The sequence below is a fragment of the Staurois parvus genome, unplaced genomic scaffold (assembly GCF_062004578.1).
Source record: "Staurois parvus isolate SC_StPar_1 unplaced genomic scaffold, SC_StPar_1.0 ptg000513l, whole genome shotgun sequence".
Taxonomy (NCBI): domain Eukaryota; kingdom Metazoa; phylum Chordata; class Amphibia; order Anura; family Ranidae; genus Staurois; species Staurois parvus.
The window spans coordinates 2915203-2934087 of NW_028318309.1; the positions used below are offsets into that span (position 1 = coordinate 2915203).

General features: G+C 40.0%; 1 protein-coding gene across 13 annotated transcripts in view; it reads left to right on the top strand.

Moving 5' to 3' along the window:
• TCF4 (transcription factor 4) overlaps positions 1-17406 on the top strand; it is a 701501-nt gene extending 684095 nt beyond the window's left edge. For 8 of the 13 annotated variants that reach the window (XM_089690079.1, XM_089690075.1, XM_089690078.1 and 5 more), the window contains 4 exons: positions 2991-3220; positions 5412-5522; positions 8023-8167; positions 10724-17406. In XM_089690079.1, coding sequence (XP_089546205.1) covers positions 2991-3220; positions 5412-5522; positions 8023-8159 — 478 coding nt within the window. In that variant the 3' untranslated portion in view covers positions 8160-8167; positions 10724-17406. The remainder of the gene's footprint in view (positions 1-2990; positions 3221-5411; positions 5523-8022; positions 8168-10723) is intronic. The other 5 variants (XM_089690081.1, XM_089690085.1, XM_089690087.1 and 2 more) reach the window with 1 other exon arrangement.
• Positions 17407-18885: the final 1479 nt, after the last annotated feature.

Consider the following 18885-nt stretch of genomic DNA (forward strand, 5'->3'; position numbering starts at 1 on the left):
GGGGGGGGGGTGTAATTTTTTTTTTATTTTTCTTGTTGCCAGGCAGATTTTAAACACAAAATGCAACAAAAACGTGATACATTCTTTTCTGCAGCATTCCCATTGAAGTCTATAGAAGCAAAAACACAACGTTTTGCATTCAAAAAGTCCCCGACCCTTTCCAAAAAACGCAGCGGGTGAAAATGCGCAGATGTGAACATGTCCCATAGGAAATCGTGTTAAATGGACTGCACTGCGTTTCTGCAAAACGCCACAGAAAACGCTTAGGTGTGAACCTAGGGTGAAGCTATCACATGACCTTTGCTGAATCAGAATATATACTTGTGAGGACCCCTTTATATTGGTCATGGCCAGTGTGTACAGCCGATCTTTGCCACTCAAAACTCAGGTATCAGTTTAGGGTACACTGACCATTTAAAGTGCAACTCCTCTTTTGCAAAGAAAACATTCCTCCACCGGTCAGCTAAATACATTGCAAGGATTTTGGACAGCTGGTGCTGTTCATATGGGAACTTATGGATTCCAAGAACTTTCTACTTAGTAAGTGCTAAGTGAGCAGGTCTTCTACTAAATTACAGAAGGCTTGTCTTGCAATTATATATTCTATATACATCGTTTTTCTTATTTATTTATTTTTTAATTTAGTTACCCATTGAAGCCTCATTTTGGGCGCCATGCTTTTTTTCTACAGCTTTAGTCCCTTTTCCTCTAAAGGGCTTTTATTACGTTGTTAGTCTCCTGCGTTGTTAGCTCATTTCTGCCCTACCTCTCAGCTGAAACAAAGGTAAATGTTCTCACTGCACAAGGCAGTGTGCATAACACATCACAGCCACCAAATGGTTCACCGCATGATGGAACCCAAGTGGACGTTCAGGAAAAACGTAATCCTTATTCTAGATCAGCATTTACTGTTCATGGACCAATATAGACTTTTCTGTATTGTGCTTCCTGCATCAGTCATGAAGATGAAATGTGGCTGGAGTGGGTTGGTATAGACCCAGCCTGGCTCACAGGGTGGGTGCAGGGTTGATGGAGACCATAGACCAGGGGTGTCAAATTCAATTTCATCATGGGCCACATCAGCATTATGGTTGCCCTCAAAGGACTGGTTGTATCTGTAATACTAGATGTCCAGAGCACCCCCCCCCCTAACATCAGATGACAGGAGCCCCCCACCACCATCAGAGGTTAAGACTCCACCCTCCCTTACACCACAGTACACACCACTTACCTTTTGCTGTTGCCGGGAAGAAGCTGGGGACATAGCTGGGAAGCAGAAAGTGCAGGGTCTGGAGGAGGACTGGAGTCCGCTGGCAGAGTCTGCTGAATGCTGAGACTAGAGAGGTGGAGATGTGATTGTGCTGCAGCTGCAAAGAGAGACAAAGGATCTGTAGGAGAAATTCTGCCCTCCTCTCTGTTACCGACTGCTGAGAAAAGTTGGGGGTGGGGGTGCCGCAGCTGCAGGAGAGGCCATATGAAATGGCCTGGCGGGTCAGATTCCAGATCCATGGGCCTTGTGTTTGACACATGTGCCATAGATTATTCTAGATGCCTGATTTAAAGTAAGTAGAATTATAGGCAATTTTTTTTTATTTTGGATAGAGCAAGGGAGGGTTGTAAACCCTGTCAGATTTTTTTTTTTTGCCATCTGTGTCCTATTTTGGAGATTTCCCTTCATTTGCTGTCTCATAACCAAACAGGAAGTTAGAAGAAATTCCTGCAAAATTATAGAAATCCCTTGAAGACTCCCAGGTCACCAGAACTAGTGTCCCCATTGGAAGATTTCCCCTCTTTTACTTTTCAGAGACAAACCAAAATTTGGGATTTCCTTTACTTACACTTTCAATGATAATGGTAAACAGAACATATAGAGAGGGCGAATCTCCTTAACAGGGGCACATGCATCAATAACAACTGACAGGGGTTCTAATCCCTCTACACTCTATCCAAAACTAAAAAATAAAAAATGTTTGCCTTTAGTTATAATTAAACCACTTCCTGACTGCCCTATAGCAGAAATACTGCTACAGGGTGGCACTGGGGCACAAAATCACCAATATATACGTGATTTTGCATTTCTGGGTAGGGGGCACACGCAAGCCGCATTCGCACCCTACCCGTGCCGCGGCTGTCAGGCACCGGGTCCCAGCCGGTTATTATTCGCTGGCGCCCGGTGATTTCCAAGGATCTCCAATGGGGAAAACTGTTTTGTTTACAGTTCTCCTCCCTCCCTAGTGCCATTAGTACAGTGCCAGTGCATTCTTTTAGCACTGATCACTGTATTGATGTCACTGGGGATATCAGTGACACCAAATCAGTTCCCCCCAGTGTCAAAATGTCTGCCGCTATAAGTCGCTGATTGCCGTCATTACTAGTAAAAATTAAAAATGAAAAAACAAAAACCCCCAGTGTATATACTGCTATAACTTTCATGTAAATGAATTCATCTACACATATTGGGATTTTTTTGAGCAAAGACATGTAGTAGAATACATTTTGGTGTAAATTTATGACGAAATTTGATTTTTTAAATTTTTTTACTGGACATGTTTAATAGCAAAATGTCAAAAATATTGTTTTTTTCTCAAAATTATTGGTCTTTTTTTTATAATGCAGAAAATAAAAAACACACAGGTGATCAAATACCACCAAAAGAAAGCTCAATTTGTGGAAAAAAGGACGTAAATTTAATTTGGGTGCAACACTGCATGACCGCCCAATTGTCAGTTAAAGTAACGCAGCGCCGTAACTCCAAAAATGGTCTGGTCAGGAAGGGGGGGGGGGTAAATACTCGAGAGGGCATGTGGTTAAGAAATCATTCATTTGCATATTAGCAGCACTTTCACCATCAGAAGCTCTGCCATTGGAAGGTTTTGTACTGAGATATTTCTGAGTAGTATGAAGTTCTTCTCTAATGTATGTTTGTTTTATAATGCGCTGCCTTTTGGTTTGCCCGGAGTTTTTATTTCAACATCTCTATTATTTCTCAGCAATAACGACGATGAGGATCTGACCCCCGAGCAGAAGGCGGAGCGGGAGAAAGAAAGAAGGATGGCTAATAACGCTCGTGAGCGTCTCCGTGTCCGCGACATCAACGAAGCTTTCAAGGAACTGGGGAGGATGGTGCAGCTTCACTTAAAAAGCGACAAACCCCAGACCAAGCTTCTGATACTCCATCAGGCTGTAGCTGTCATCCTTAGCTTAGAACAGCAAGTCAGAGGTGAGCAACTATGATGAACACAACCATTGATTTACCAGATTTGCATGTTTATTATCCAGATCTAAACATATGATAGCACTTGGTACCTGCTTAGTTCTCACCCTCAGCCCCACAACAACTACCTTCAGGTCTGCTGTAAAATAGTAACAATAAGGCACCCCAGTGTAGGGTTGTCATTTAGATGCAAAATACAAAGTAAGCACACATTTGGGTTGATTTACTAAAACTGGAGAGTGCAAAATCTGGTGCAGCTCTGCATAGAAACCAATCGGAATTCATTTTTTATTACCAAAGCTTAATTAAACAAGCTGAAGTTAGAAGCTGATTGGCTACCATGGACAGCTGCACCAGATTGTGCACTTTCCAGTTTTAGTAAATCAATATATATGTTTTAACCTCCCTAGCGGTCTGATTATGTCCGTATTTCTGTGCTCAAAGCGGTATATTTTTTTGCATGGAAATATGTATTTTTTTTATTGTAGGCCTGTAATTTTTAGGAATAACTCACTGAAATCTGTCCGAACAAGAGTCTAGTAAACATCCCGGGTAGGATAAAACTTGAAACACAAAATCATAAATTATAATTTAACCTCCCTAGCGGTATGATTATTTCAGATTTTTGGTGCCGAAAGCGGTACCATTATTTTGCATGGAAATATGTATTTTTTTTATTGTAGGCTGTAATTTTTAGAAATAACTCACTAAAATCTGTCCGAACAAGAGTCTAGTAAACATTCCGGGTAGGATAAAACTTGAAACACAAAATCATAAATTATAATTTAATAAATAATCGTAAAAATAATAATATAATAATAAATTTAATTCAATAATATAATCAAACCAAAACACTGAAATTTGAAATAGAGCGCCAAGTTTGCACATCGCTGAGCTCAGTCGTTTTCAGTGTCTGATGAGGAATTTCCCCACGAATCATTATCACTCAATTCTGCAAGTGGTTCTGATTTACTATCGCTGTTCTCTAGCTGGTCTAAAGCCGCTTTTGACCAAAAGGGACGCTTTTTGGACGCCATGGACATTTCTCAGTTTCCAGGCAGAAAGAACAGTATAAATGCAGGCAGGGCACAGGACAAAGCACTCGGGACAAAATGTATGTGAAATGGTTTGATACAGTAATGTTTTACTATGTCAAATTAATTTCTAAGAAAATTACAGTTTCTAAACATTTTTAAATTTGCCGCCGTTCCGGCCCCCGTACGTCCCGTGCATCCCAATGCTCGCAGTGACCGGAACACGGAAGGTGGATGCCGGCATCGGCCGGAGGAGATGGCCGGGGACGCTGCAGGGGACACATCGCGGGAGCGAAGGACAAGGTAAGCTCTGCAGGGAATCCCTGAGCAGCGCTGCATGGTACGCCCGAGTGTAGCTCGGGGTTACCGCTTTTGGTACTGAAACTTTACCCCGAGCTACACTCGGGAATACCGCCAGGGAGGTTAAACTGTAATAAAATGAGAATACATATAAATATATGGCGAGCGCTAATATGAGGAAAACAAGCTGCTAGTACAGCGCAGAGTATAAGTGCATCACCCGAAGGTGCATGACGTCTTTCGGTCTATCTTGCACATGTGTGGAACAATAGAGTTTTCAAAAAGGTGGTGCGGGAGAATCGACGCTGGCTGCACAGAAGCAGCCTGAAAAGGGAACCAACAATGAGAGACAGAGTAGACATAGGAGAAGTCCTTCTGGTCAAAGATTTCAAGTCTCCATCTGAGAGTTTACACAACGCTGCTATACCAGTAGCTTTCTGGTGAGTCCATAGCGGTGGTGGATTGTCTCACTGGATTCCACAGCACCTGTTTTGAATTGAACACTACTGTGTCTTGTAGTGCCACGGACACATTGCTTCATCTTACCTACACTGACTGATTTGGAACTGAGCACTGCTGTGTCTTGTAGTATCACGGTCACATCACTCTACTTGATTTCACTTACACTGATTTATTTCATTTTGTGGATGCCATATCTTTGTTTATTGCATTATTTAGTTTATGGATTTATTATTTTACATTTAGCCTTTATTTGTGTGATTTCTCATTATATAATTTGGTGTTATCATTTCTTGTATTTAATATTCAGCGCAGCACTTTGCATATATGTATTAAAATGAGGCTTAATTACTTTTAAGTTTTGCTATGGCTTAAGGCCCCATTCACATCTTTGTGTTTTGTAGTGCGAGGCTCGAAGTTCCAAAACACTCAGGGAGGAAAAAAATCACTATTACTCTATGGAAACGGTTCACATCTCCACTCCAGATCCCCTGAAGCTCCAAACAGTTTTGGAGGTACTTTTGTAGCTCCATTTAGGCAGATTTATGCGTTATTGGCACGTTTTTAAGTGTACAATCCAAACGCACACCTTCCTGTGTTAAAAATGGCTGTGTGTGTAAGTGGGTGCTGCAGCAACCCTCAGCTGGAACTGAACAGAGTCAGCAAGGGAGAATGTCACCAGCACACCAAGGATCACCAATATGGGTCAAAAGTTTTAATGAACGATCACATAGTTTCAGCAAGCCAACGTTTCGGAGTCTGACAGGACCCCTTCATCAGACATGTGAGTACACATTGTCACATGCCTGATGAAGGGGTCCTGTGAGGCTCCGAAACGATGCCTTGCTGTAACTGTGTGATCGTTCATTAAAACTTTTAAAACTTGATCTACGGCCAGTAGAAAGACCCAATGAAGACATCGCTGGGTCTCAAAAGAAGGATGTCTTCAAAATAAAATAATTTAATTTATTAATTTTATTTAATATTTTAACTGTATTTTGATTGGGTGGGGGAGAAAACAAGGGAATGTATTACCTGCATACATTAAACTTTAGCTTTAAAAATGGAAACATATTTGTCTTCATTCCTTGAACAAACATCCCAAAAAATGTTTGGTTGTTACTTTGTATATGTTTAATAAATTGTATATGTTTACAGTAGATATAAAAAGTCTACACACCCATGTTAAAATGTCAGGTTTTTGTGATGTAAAAAAATGAGACAAAGATAAATCACTTCAGAACTTTTTCCACCTTTAATGTGACCTATAAACTGTACAACTCAATTGAAAAACAAACTGAAATCTTTTAGGGGGGAGTAAACATAAAAAACTAAAATAATGCGGTTGCATAAGTGTGCACACCCTCTTATAACTGGGGATGTAGCTGTGTTCAGAACTAAGCAGTCACATTCAAAATCATGTTTAATAGGAGTTGGTACACACCTGCCATCATTTAAAGTGCCTCTGATTAACCCCAAATACAGTTCAGCTGTTCTAGTAGGTCTTTCTTGACATTTTCTTAGTCGCATCCTACAGCAAAAGCCATAGTCCGCAGAGAGCTTCCAAAGCATCAGAGGGATCTCATTGTTAAAAGGTATCAGTCAGGAGAAGGGTACAAAAGAATTTCCAAGGCATTAGATATACCATGGAACACAGTGAAGACAATCATCATCAAGTGGAGAAAATATGGCGCAACAGTGACATTACCAAGAACTGGACGTCCCTCCAAAATTGATGAGAAGAAAACTGGTCTTGGAGGCTGCCAAGAGGCCTACAGCAACATTAAAGGAGCTGCAGAAATATCTGGCAAGTACTGGCTGTGTGGTACATGTGACAACAATCTCCCATATTCTTCATATGTCTGGGCTATGGGGTAGAGCGGCAAGACAGAAGCCTTTTCTTACAAAGAAAAACATCCAAGCCCGACTAAATTTTGCAAAAACACATCTGAAGTCTCCCAAAAGTATGTGAGAAAATGTGTAATGGTCTGATGAAACCAAAATTGAACTTTTTGGCCATAATTCCAAAAGATATGTTCGGCGCAAAAACAACACTGCACATCACCAAAAGAACACCATACCCACTGTGAAGAATGGTGGTGGCAGCATCATGCTTTGGGGCTGTTTTTCTTCAGCTGGAACTGGGGCCTTAGTCAAGGTAGAGGGAATTATGAACAGTTCCAAACAGGGGCGGACTGACAACTCATGGGGCCCCCAGGCAATAGGGGATCATGGGACCCCTGTGTCCTTGCCCAAACTCAAAAAAGCCTATGAAAAAGGTACCAGGGGAATCTCATGGGGCCCCCTACTGACCCCGGGCCCTCGGGCAGTGCCCGAGTTTCCAAATGGTCAGTCCGACCCTGGTTCCAAATACCTGTCAAGATTGGCACAAAATCTTCAGGCTTCTGCTAGAAAGCTGAACATGAAGAGGAACTTCATCTTTCCACATGAACACAACCCAAAGTATACATCAAATCAACAAAGGAATGGCTTCACCAGAAGAAGATGAAAGTTTTGGAATGGCCCAGCCAGAGCCCAGACCTGAATCCGATCGAGATCGAAAATCTGTTGGGTGATCTGAAGAGGGCTGTGCACAGGAGATGTTTTCGCAATCTGACAGATTTGGAGTGTTTTTGCAAGGAAGAGAGGGCAAATATTCCCAAGTCAAGATGTACCATGTTGATAGACTCATACCCAAAAAGACTGAGTGTTGGAATCAAAACAAAAGGTGCTTCAACAAATGATTAGTGTAAGGGTGTGCACACTTATGCAACTATATTATTTTAGTTTTTTATTTTTACTTCTATCAACCTAAAAGATTTCAGTTTGTTGTTCAACTGAGTTGTACAGTTTATAGGTTACATTAAAGATGGAAAAAGTTCTGAAATTATCTTTGACTCATTTTTTTACATCACAGAAACCTGACATTTTAACAGGGGAGTGTAGACTTTTTTTATCCACTGTATATATTTTTCCTATAGAGTGAGCAGTATTTTGCTACGTTATGTCTTGTAGAAAGGAACTTAAATCCTAAAGCAGCATGTCTGAAGAGGAGGGAAGAAGAGAAAGTGTCGGCAGATCCCTCACCTCTATCCCTTTCAGGACCCCATGGTGGTATGGGGGACGCATCAAATCATTTGGGACAGATGTAGAAAAAAAAGTAAGTTCTCCTTCTTTCCTAAACCCAAATCTAAAACAGTGGCTTGCAGCACACACCCTGCAGAAGATGCATTTGGTTGGCTTGGGTTTTGTTATTGTTTCCTATGAGATAAAGGTGGGATGATTTTTTTTTTGTATTGGGAAGTGTGAAGAAGGGTAGATTTGTGGATTTTTTTGGAAATTGGGAAGTGTGAAATTTTTATAGCTTCATCTGTCCCCAATGGGGAGATTTCCCTTCATCATCATTTAAACAAAAACAGAGAAAATGTTGTAAATGAGAACAAAGGTAGCAAATTAAAAAAACACAGTTTCAGTAAAATGAAGAAAAGTTAAATCGTTTTTTTTTTTGTTGATGTCTGTGCTCACACTCAGGAGATTTCCACTCATATCTTGTACTGGTATGTGTTATGTTTTTTTTGTTTTCTTTTCAATAAGGTGTTTAGTTTTTCTGCCTAGAAAGAACACTAGAGCACACTGAGTATATACCAGCCTGCAAGCCAGATACAATTCAAAAGAACATACATTACAGTAAAGGTGGAACTGTGTACATAGTTAGGAAGTACCATAATGGTGTTACATAGTCTGAGTTACAAATAGAACTCCAACCCACCCTCAGCCATACACACACACACACGCACGCGCGCGTCCCCTCTTCCCCATAACGCATTCCAAAATCCAGGGGAATCAAGATTATTTCCTAAGACATTATATAACTCGTCCCAGATGGTGATTTGGGGACAGGTCCAGAAAACGTGCTACAAAGTAACTGGAGAGATTCCACATCTGAAACATTGAGCACTGGAAAGGAGACCCATGCAATGTAGCCTGTCTGGCGCGTAATGCAAATGATGGGTAGCCTTAAAGCGGAGTTCCACCCAAAAGGGGAAGTTCTGCTTTAGAGATTGGTCCCCCGCTCCCCATTAAGGATTAGCACCTTTGGAGAGCGGGTACCCAAATTTGACAGGTACTTAGGCGATCGGAAACGGAAGTTGTACTCCTACCATCCCTCCCCAAAGTCTTGTGGGACACGTGACAGGTCCCAGAAGACGACTGCGCCATTCAAGAAGCGCTACTTGCGCATGCGCAGTGGGCACCCGGATGTGAAGCTGCAAGCTGTCACCGCCAGGTGCCCACACTGAAGATGCTGGGGCCTGGAATACAGGACAGCTGGTGAAACGGGCCGCGGCAGGGGCAAAACAGGATCGTGGGACAGGTAAGTGGCTGTTTTTTAAAAGTCAGCAGCTACAGTTTTTGTAGCTGCTGACTTTTATTTTTTTACAGAGTGAGTGGAACTCCGCTTTAAATTCTATAAATTTGTCTGCTGTGCTTACTATATTGACAAAGCAGGTCTCTGTTGCCTCCTCCCAGTTATCCTTGGCAAGGTCTGGTCTGGTATGAAGTTCTACCATTTTGAGAGCACATATTTATTTATTTATTTCAGGTACTTATATAGCACCATCAATTTATGCAGCGATTTACATATATATTGTACATTCACATCTGACCCTGACCTGACCCTCAAGGGGTGTACAATCTAAGCTCCCTAACTCACATTCATACATACACATACTAGGGCCAATTTAGACAGGAGCCAATTATCCTACCAGCATGTCTTTGAAGTGTAAGAGGAAACCGGAGTACCTGGAGGAAACCCACGCAGGCACAGGGAGAACATGCAAACTTTAGGCAGATGGTGCCGGGGTTGGGATATGGTTGTGGTCCTGCAGCTTGCAGAATTTAGTAGAAGGTGGTGGTCAACTTTGTATGATTATCCTCAAACAGAGTCCGCTCCATAGGTCGAGGAGCCCTGGTATGTGATATGTTGACTCAGGGTGTCACTATAACAGGAAGTAGAAGCTAGACATCACCCACCTGATGCCCCAGCCAATAAGAGGACCTCAGTTTCCAATAAGGATGTGCAAATTAAACAGAGGAACAGTGCATGGGTAGAACCTGGACCCTAAATTGAGTAAATGAAGCCTTTAATAACAAACTGGAGCATTTAAAGATGGGTCACAGGAGAGACTTTTATTATTATTATTATTATATTATTATACAGTATTTATAAAGCGCCAACAGTTTGCTCAGTGCTGTACATTACAATGGGAGACAATACACGAGACAGTACAATAACAATACAATGCGATACATGAGGGGATCGAGGGCCCTGCTCCTTGGAGCTTACGATCTAGGAGGGAGGGGAGAGTGGTACAGGAGGAAATAGCTGTGGGTTTTATGAGTAGCAAAAGTAATAGGTGGATCTTTACCTGAGCTCATGATCTGTCCGCCATCTTATATTTGCAACCAGAAGATTGATATGGATTCCTTTAGCCCAGTAATTTACTAAATGGGTCAGTGTAAGTTTAAAAAAAAAATGTTAGGCTAGGAAAAAGGGTTTATAGGAGACGAGCCATACGGAGTCTCTGCTGCCAAGGAAAATTACCTGTGAGCAATTTTTTCCAAATATGATTTTAGTTCTGTTTTAACTCATGCTGTTTTTTTCCTTATAAACCAGAGCATTTTCTCTAATTTTTTCCTTTTTGTGTTCTTTTTTCAGGTCCAGTATTTTCCATTTTTTTCCCCTTTTGCATTTCTTCATTTAGGCAAGAAGCCACTTCCTTAACAGCTGTATTATCTTAATCCCAGATAAACATTTCTCCCTTGACCCTTTTTTGTAAAATAAGACAAGTCTGAGTAGATATATGCATTACAGACGCAAGAGCATTCCCAACACAAGAATCAGCGCAACGTAAAGGAGGACTCCTAACATACCTTAGAAAATGTCCCAAGCAGTATGACGCAGGTGGCTGCTACGCACCCTGGACAGTGAATGGCAATCTACTCCACGTCGTGGAACAATGCATTTGTGCCTAAACTTCTTTTGGAAAAAAAAAAAATATAATGAAATTTGTAAGTCTAAAAAAAATATTTAATTAAAAAAAAAACAATTGTATACTTGCAATAATGAAAAAGTGTACTTCTGGGGGGCAAAAAAAAAAAAAAAAAAGATTGTCGCCGTTAAATTCCACTAGTGTTTATATTTTCTCGAGGGGAAAAAAAAAAAACAGAAGCACGGGAAGTATTGCTGCCCAGACACTTAACAAAACCAGCAAATGTCCGATTAAAAATTAAGCGTTGATATTAGCCATTCCTTAGGGTAGGAGGAACAGATGGATCTAATAGACCTATGACAAATATATAAATATATATATAAATATATATGAAAATGTAGTGCATATGGTAAACTTTTGGTTCATTTGTTTAAAAACTGTTTTTGCTTCTGTATAAATAATAATGATGAATAACTTTTTTAAAAAAAAAGAGACTTTACTGTAAATAGGTTTGTGTGTGTGTGTCTTCTGTTTTGTTTTTTTGTTTTCTTTTTTTGTTTTTTTTTTCGTCCTTGCGACTTGTCTTGTGAACTCTGTAGAGAGGTGATGTAGGATTATATACTGAGCCTATAGTTGCTTCTCAGTTAACAGAGTTGTAATTCCAGTCTTTGGGAGCACAGGTCTTAGGTCACACCATGTACATAGTTTTCTGGGCAGCCGAAACGTGGCATCTCAACTTTTTGCCATTATGTAAAAGCTGCACATTTGAGTCTATTCTGGGATTTTTTCATAGGTACAAGGTTAGAATGCTACAAAATGTTACCACTGTGCCTTTCAATGTTTATATCATCATTAAGAAAAGAAAAAAAAAAAGAAAAAAAAGAAAAAAAAAACTTAAGTGGCTGTGATATAGCTAACCAATTTATAAGTGTTAACTACATATGTAGCTAAAGCGGTATGCAACAAGACTTTTTTTTTTTTTCTGATAAGGCGGTCGGAATTATTTGATAAGCGCCAGGTGAGAGAACTGCGTGGCTTGTCACCAATTGTTGCCATTTTTAAAAATTGGCGGTGTTAATTTGTATAGAAGTATATCAGCCGACCCGATGAGTATCATCTAGCACTTTCTCGAGTGTGGCAACAAAGGTTTTCTTGGGCCAGTATGAATGTGGGTTAATTTTTGACAACTCGGTGTCACTTTCCACCCCCCCAATAAAAAAAAAACAAAAACAGCTAAATTAAAGCTTGCTTGTACTGACCCAGTTACAATCTGCAAAGTCTTTTCATGACTTCTTTTGATATGCAGTATACATTATGTGCGGTCCTTATCATTAGTTAATCTCTCTTATTTCTCCAGTCACACAAACTTGGCATGTACTAAATATCATTTAGGTAGGATTATCGACACTTAGCCCTGTGAAAATGCCATAAAAACGGTCTAGATGTCCATCTGTCCTCCAGCTATATACATTCAGAAATGACAATTGCATTTGTAAATTTTATGCAACAAATGACAAACGTATTATTATTTTGGAATCGTGTATGTAAAATTTATATTTTTACATGTAGACTCTTGTTATTATGTGTTTTAATATGTTGTATTGGGATTTTTTTTTTAAATCTGTGTGGTTGAAAAAAAATCTTTGAAATCGAACCTTTAAAAAAAAAAAACTGCGAAAATATGAATTTTGTGTTTGTTTCCAGGATCATAAAAGACAAATGACAGCTGCCCTTGTTATCACTTCCATAGCCTTCACCTGTATGATGAAAAAATTGTAAATATGTTAAATGTGGAAAAATGATCAGATGATGTCCTTGGATTTATACGTTTTTGTTTTGTAAATGTGGAGGTGGATTAATATTGGTCTTAAATTGTAAAGGAGTTATTTTTCATTCCTGTATGCAAGTTCAAAAAGCCCAACACATCAGCAGTTTTCTCCTTGATTGTGCTATTATTTAAAGGGAAAATATAATGTACTTTTCAGTGAGCACATAACCTGAGTTATTGCAGTGTTTATTTTGAAGTCATTTGGACGTGACTTTCACATTTTAAAAATGCTTGCGCTTCCATATTTTTATTATTATATAAAATATAGAGATTTGTAGATTAGTCACTAGAGGGAGCTCTGTGTTTCCCTGCAATTACTCAGACTTACTGTGTCACAACTGTTGAGATAAGATACCTGCCGCACAGGGAGTGCATTGTTTTCAGTGGGTCAGTAAACACATAAACCTGCAGTGTAAAAAAACAGTAGTAAAGGCAAAGCAGTGCTACACACGCAGAAAGCAGATCCTGTGTAACTAGTAAGAAAATATGGCTGCCCCTTGTATATACATATATATATAAAATTACACATTATACACAGAAACAAGGTTTTTGAAACATTAGCACACGCTGACAAGAACATTGATATAAAGCTAATCACATAAAAATTGCAAATACTACATTCCCTTTAAAGGATACGTTCAACTTGCAACAACAACAAAAAATAAATAATAAATGCATGTTTTTTGCAGGTAAAAAATGTGCATTATTATTTATTTTTTTTAATAGGAGCCTTTAAAGCAGGGGTCTCCGAACTATGGCCCTCCAGGTGTTGAGGAACTGCAAGTCCCATCAGGCTTTGCAAAATTCTGACAGCCACAGGCAAGACTCCCAGAGGCTGAGGCATGATGGGACTTGTAGTTCTTCAACAGCTGGATGGCCATAGTTTGAAGACCCCTGCTTTAAAGCATCGCACCCGAGATCAGCTGCAATCTCAGGCTCCTGCAGACTGTCTGTGTAGCTGTCTGCCTGTACCTGAATGACAGGAAGCATCAATGAACTACTAGAGCGCTCACCAGTGCTCTGGTAGTTCATTGAAAACTACAAGTCGTCAGCTGTACAGGCTGTCAGTACTTATACGAGGGACGTTCAAGCCAAACTGTGATTTTTGAGTTTATGTAATAAAAGAACAAATTTTAAAGTATGGAAACTGCATTTATATTTCGACATACTCCCCTGCTACTATTATGCACTTATCCTAACGTTTACCTAATGCCTGGAAAGCTTCGACATAGAAAGATTTGTCAGTATGTCTGAACCGTCCTAGGACAGTCTGCTGCACTTCATCGTCATTGAGTTCACCGTTCCCACAGAAAGATTTGTCACTTACATAGTTACATAGTTTGGAATTTTTGTGCCTTTAAAATCCATTTGCAACCTCTTCCCCGTTTTTTCCCCTTCAATTTTTGACTATAGTTACATAGTTAGTCTGGCTGAAAAAAGACAAAAGTCCATCCAGTTCAACCATTAAAAAAAAAAAGAAGTTATAATCCTATACCCACAGTTGATCCAGAGGAAGGCAAAAAAAACCAGCAAAGCATGATCCAATTTGCTCCTGCAGGGGAAAAATTCCTTCCTGATCCCCCGAGAGGCAATCGGATATTCCCTGGATCAATTTTCCCTATAAATGTTAGTCTCTTGTGCAATTTCACGACCGGTTATGTGTCGATTATCCAAGATCAGGCATTCCACGCGTTGAGTGTTCACAGGAATGACTGCTGTGCGCTGGGAGCCACCACGGCCGGAATCTTGACTGTCGGACGTACAGCCATCTTTTAAACATTTACACCATCAAATGTCTTACTGAGGTTGAGCATTTCATCGTCATACCGTGCTTGAAGTCCTCTGTAGATATCGGCGGGTTTTACGCCTTCGTTCACTAGAAACTTCATCACCACACGCTGTTCCATGCACGCACTAACACTGCTGTCTGCCATCTTGATTCACGGTCTCTGGACTGGCCCACGACATGTGACCCGCCTATCAGTAATAGGACACACTGGCCACTTACTACTACTTGTAGTGCCACCATGCTGGCATCCCTTTTTATACCTGTAAAATTAAAAGTCCCGGTTTGACTTGAATGCTCCTCGTAGTTCATTCATTCACAGAATTCTTTTCAATGTGTGACAGCGGGAGCAGGGAGAAGATCCCCTGTCCACTGTCACAATTAGAAGGGGGATCAGTTAAAGGCTGCCTAATCAGGAACATGTTATAAGCAGGCGAGGACTGACCGTTTGGAAACTCGGGCACTGCCCGAGAGCTCGGGGTCAGTAGGGGACCCCATGAGATGCCCCTGGTACCTTTTTCATAGGCTTTTTTGAGTTTGGGCAAGGACACAGGGGCCCCATGATCCCTATTGCCCGGGGGCCCCATGAGTTGTCAGTCCGCCTCTGGTTATAAGTTCCACCCTAAACATGTTCCCAAAAGTGAACTTATCCTTTAAATCAGCAAACTAATTTTTAAAAATTACATATTAAATATTTTTAATTACATTATTTTTTACTCCTTCTAAAGTTGGACCAGAAATTATCACAAAAAAATGTGCTATATGCTTACAGATTCAACATTTTTTGTATGCTAGATTTGTTTTTGTTTTTTTTTTACAGTTTTACATTTACTTTTTAATGCTTGATACTCATAAGAAAATGATGGCATGAAAGTAAGTTTTTGGTAAAAAAAAAAAAAAAAAATGGCTCACGCATCTGAACACATATGAATATTTTCTAACTCAGATGCTATTATAATTCATTTTTCAATCTTGAATTTTTGCATTACTGTCTGTTCTGTTTAGTGATGGGCGTAAATTTTAATTGCAGATGTACGCATGAAGTCGGTGCAGCAATGTTGTAAAAAAAAAAAAATCTATATATATTGTTCATGAATGGTCTTGCATTGAATACACACAGTAACACAATTTGCAAAAAAAAAAAAATAATAATAATAATAAAAAGTCAAAGCCTTTTATATATGGCTTAAGCTTTGCCCTTTTTAACTTGACCAATATTTTGTGAGCTTCAGGTACACATGCTACTTAAAATGACAGTAACTACAAGGTAATTATACAAACTGTAACTATAAATAACTAAGGCAGCTGTATTGCGCACAGAAACATTTTAATTACAACATAAACGGTATCAACCAGTGACACCTGTCACCTCGGGATCGTTGTAGATCCTCAAAGACCGATAGCCTGCTACATCAATTTCATGCACGTTGCTTCCGATGAAAAATATTACTAGGAGTAGTAAGTCCGCAGTATAGGTGCCGCCTCGAGGTTTTAGGTGACAGTTGCCATTTAAAAAGACAGTGTTAATGATCCACCTCCACATTGGTCAAATAGCAGCTTGACATAATGCGTTCTGTCCATTCGAAAATTTGCAATTGTCTTTGGCATAGACGAAAGGAACACTAATATTAATATAACTGTTAATTCAACCAGCAATCTAAACTTGTTCTGGTACAGTCTTCCGATCTCATTTTCCTTTTTTGTTTTTGGACGGTGAAAAAACGTGATGGATCGAAGGGGTGCAAATTTTTTTCATTTCAAAGTAGAATATTATCTGTGTAATCAGCACCACATGGTATTGGCCAAACAGAATTCCACGAAGCATCAGAACAAAGAAGCACAAACAAAAGTGAAACAAATAAAACTGGAACAAAAAAAAAAACGTACCAAGGTGGAACACTGATGCCGAAACATTGGGATACCAGGGCTCGTCTACTCCTTTTACGGACTAGAAATCGATGCATCTTTGTGCAGTGCTGGGTCGTCCATATTCATTTCAAGTATTATAGACATATGTAATGGTGAAAATATATGAACTGTGGCCTTTTATTCATTATTTCTTGTAATGCAATTAAGTGACGATAATAAGGATAAAAAGCTGAGATTCACCAAGTATCAGTGCCTGGCTTTTATGATAAAGCTTCTTTTGTCTAGTGCTCTTTTTGCTATACAAATAGACTGTAGTATTCCCTAATGCATAAAAACAAAATAAAAAAATATATTTGGCTTTTCACAGGATCATTTTTTTTTTTTTTTTTAATTTTCAACCATGAATAATCCAGGATAAAAATTACCAACGTCGGAACTGTCTGATTTTGAATTTTCTCTGTACATTTTGGAATCATCAACTCAAAAATCTTATTTTAATATTTATAAGTTGTTCTATTCATCTTATGTTACAAAGATGAAAGTGTAAGGTGGTTCCTTTTTTTTTTTTTTTTTTTTTTTTTTACGATTTTTTTTTTTTTTTTAATTGGTCGCACATTCTGTTTGCGACTAAACAAACACACGTGGAAAAAAAGTTTAAAAAAAAATATAAAATAGGGAAAAAAGTAAATGAAAAAAAAAAATTTACAGTTACACCTTGTTCTCAATGTGTGGCTGAGTGCCTCGACTTTTTCATGTTTTTGGTGTGGTTCTGATTTGTAGAAGTGTCCGAACAGGTTGTGTGCTGGAGTTCCTTTAAGAAAAAATGCACAGCTTAGTATAGGCCATTTCCTGTCTCTCAACAGTAGTTATTCAATGCAGCCATGTACATAACCGTTATGTAGCAATAAATGTGCCATTTTTATAAACCGCTTGACGTGTGTTTTATTTTTCTATTTTTTTTTTCATCTTAACCTAATATACACAACCTGATTAGAAAAACATGACATTTTATTTATTTATTTCAGGTACTTATATAGCGCCATCAATTTAAACAGCATGTCACATGTATATCGTACATTCACATCAGTCTCTAACCCTCAAGGGGTGTACAATCATGGACCCTGCATTCACTATATCTGGTCTCCCTGGATCCTGCATTCACTATATCCGGTCTCCCCGAACCCTGCATTCACTATATCTGGTCTCCCAGGACCCTGCATTCACTATATCTGGTCTCCCAGGACCCTGCATTCACTATATCTGGTCTCCCAGGACCCTGCATTCACTATATCTGGTCTCCCAGGACCCTGCATTCACTATATCTGGTCTCCCCGGACCCTGCATTCACTATATCTGGTCTCCCCGGACCCTGCATTCACTATATCTGTTCTTCCCGGACCCTGCATTCACTATATCTGGTCTCCCCGGACCCTGCATTCACTATATCTGGTCTCCCCGAACCCTGCATTCACTATATCTGGTCTTCCCGGATCCTGCATTCACTATATCTGGTCTCCCCGGACCGTGCATTCACTATATCCGGTCTCCCCGGACCCTGCATTCACCATATCTGGTCTCCCCGGACCCTGCATTCACTATATCTGCTCTCCTTGGACCTTGCATTCACTATATCTGGTCTCCCCGGACCCTGCATTCACTATATCTGGTCTCCCCGGACCTCGCATTCACTATATCTGGTCCCCCTGGACCCTGCATTCACTATATCTTCTCTCCCCGGACCCTGCATTCACTATATCCGGTCTCCCAGGACCCTGCATTCACTATATCTGGTCTCCCCGGACCCTGCATTCACTATATCTGGTCTTCCCGGATCCTGCATTCACTATATCTGGTCTCCCAGGACCCTGCATTCACTATATCTGCTCTCCCAGGACCCTGCATTCACTATATCTGGTTTCCCCGGACCCTGCATTCACTATATCTGGTCTCCCCGGACCCTGCATTCACTATATCTGCTCTCCCACAGTACACAGAACATGGAAATGAAATTATTTTAGTAAATATAAACTGCTAAATACCTTCAGTTACAGCAGTCTTGTGACTTCTATCAGTGTCCAGCAGAGCACTGGTTAAGGCTTGTAGGAGTTTTCGTTCTGCTCTAGGAGGATGCAGAACCCCTGACCTCTGTCTGGACAGTGCTGATTGGCCCTCTGCTGATCACATGCACTCTCCCAAGAAAAAAAAAACAACCTCTCTAGCAATACACACTAAACTGAGCATGTGCAGAAGTGCTACAGTTCAGTCTGTCTTATCAGGAGATAAAACGTGGACATTTGAACAAGAGGAGGAGCAGAGAAGTCAGGATCAAATTTTTACACAATGCAGAGGATTAACCCCTTAGGTTCCACAGTGAGTATAACAAGCATGCTTTACTGCATATACGG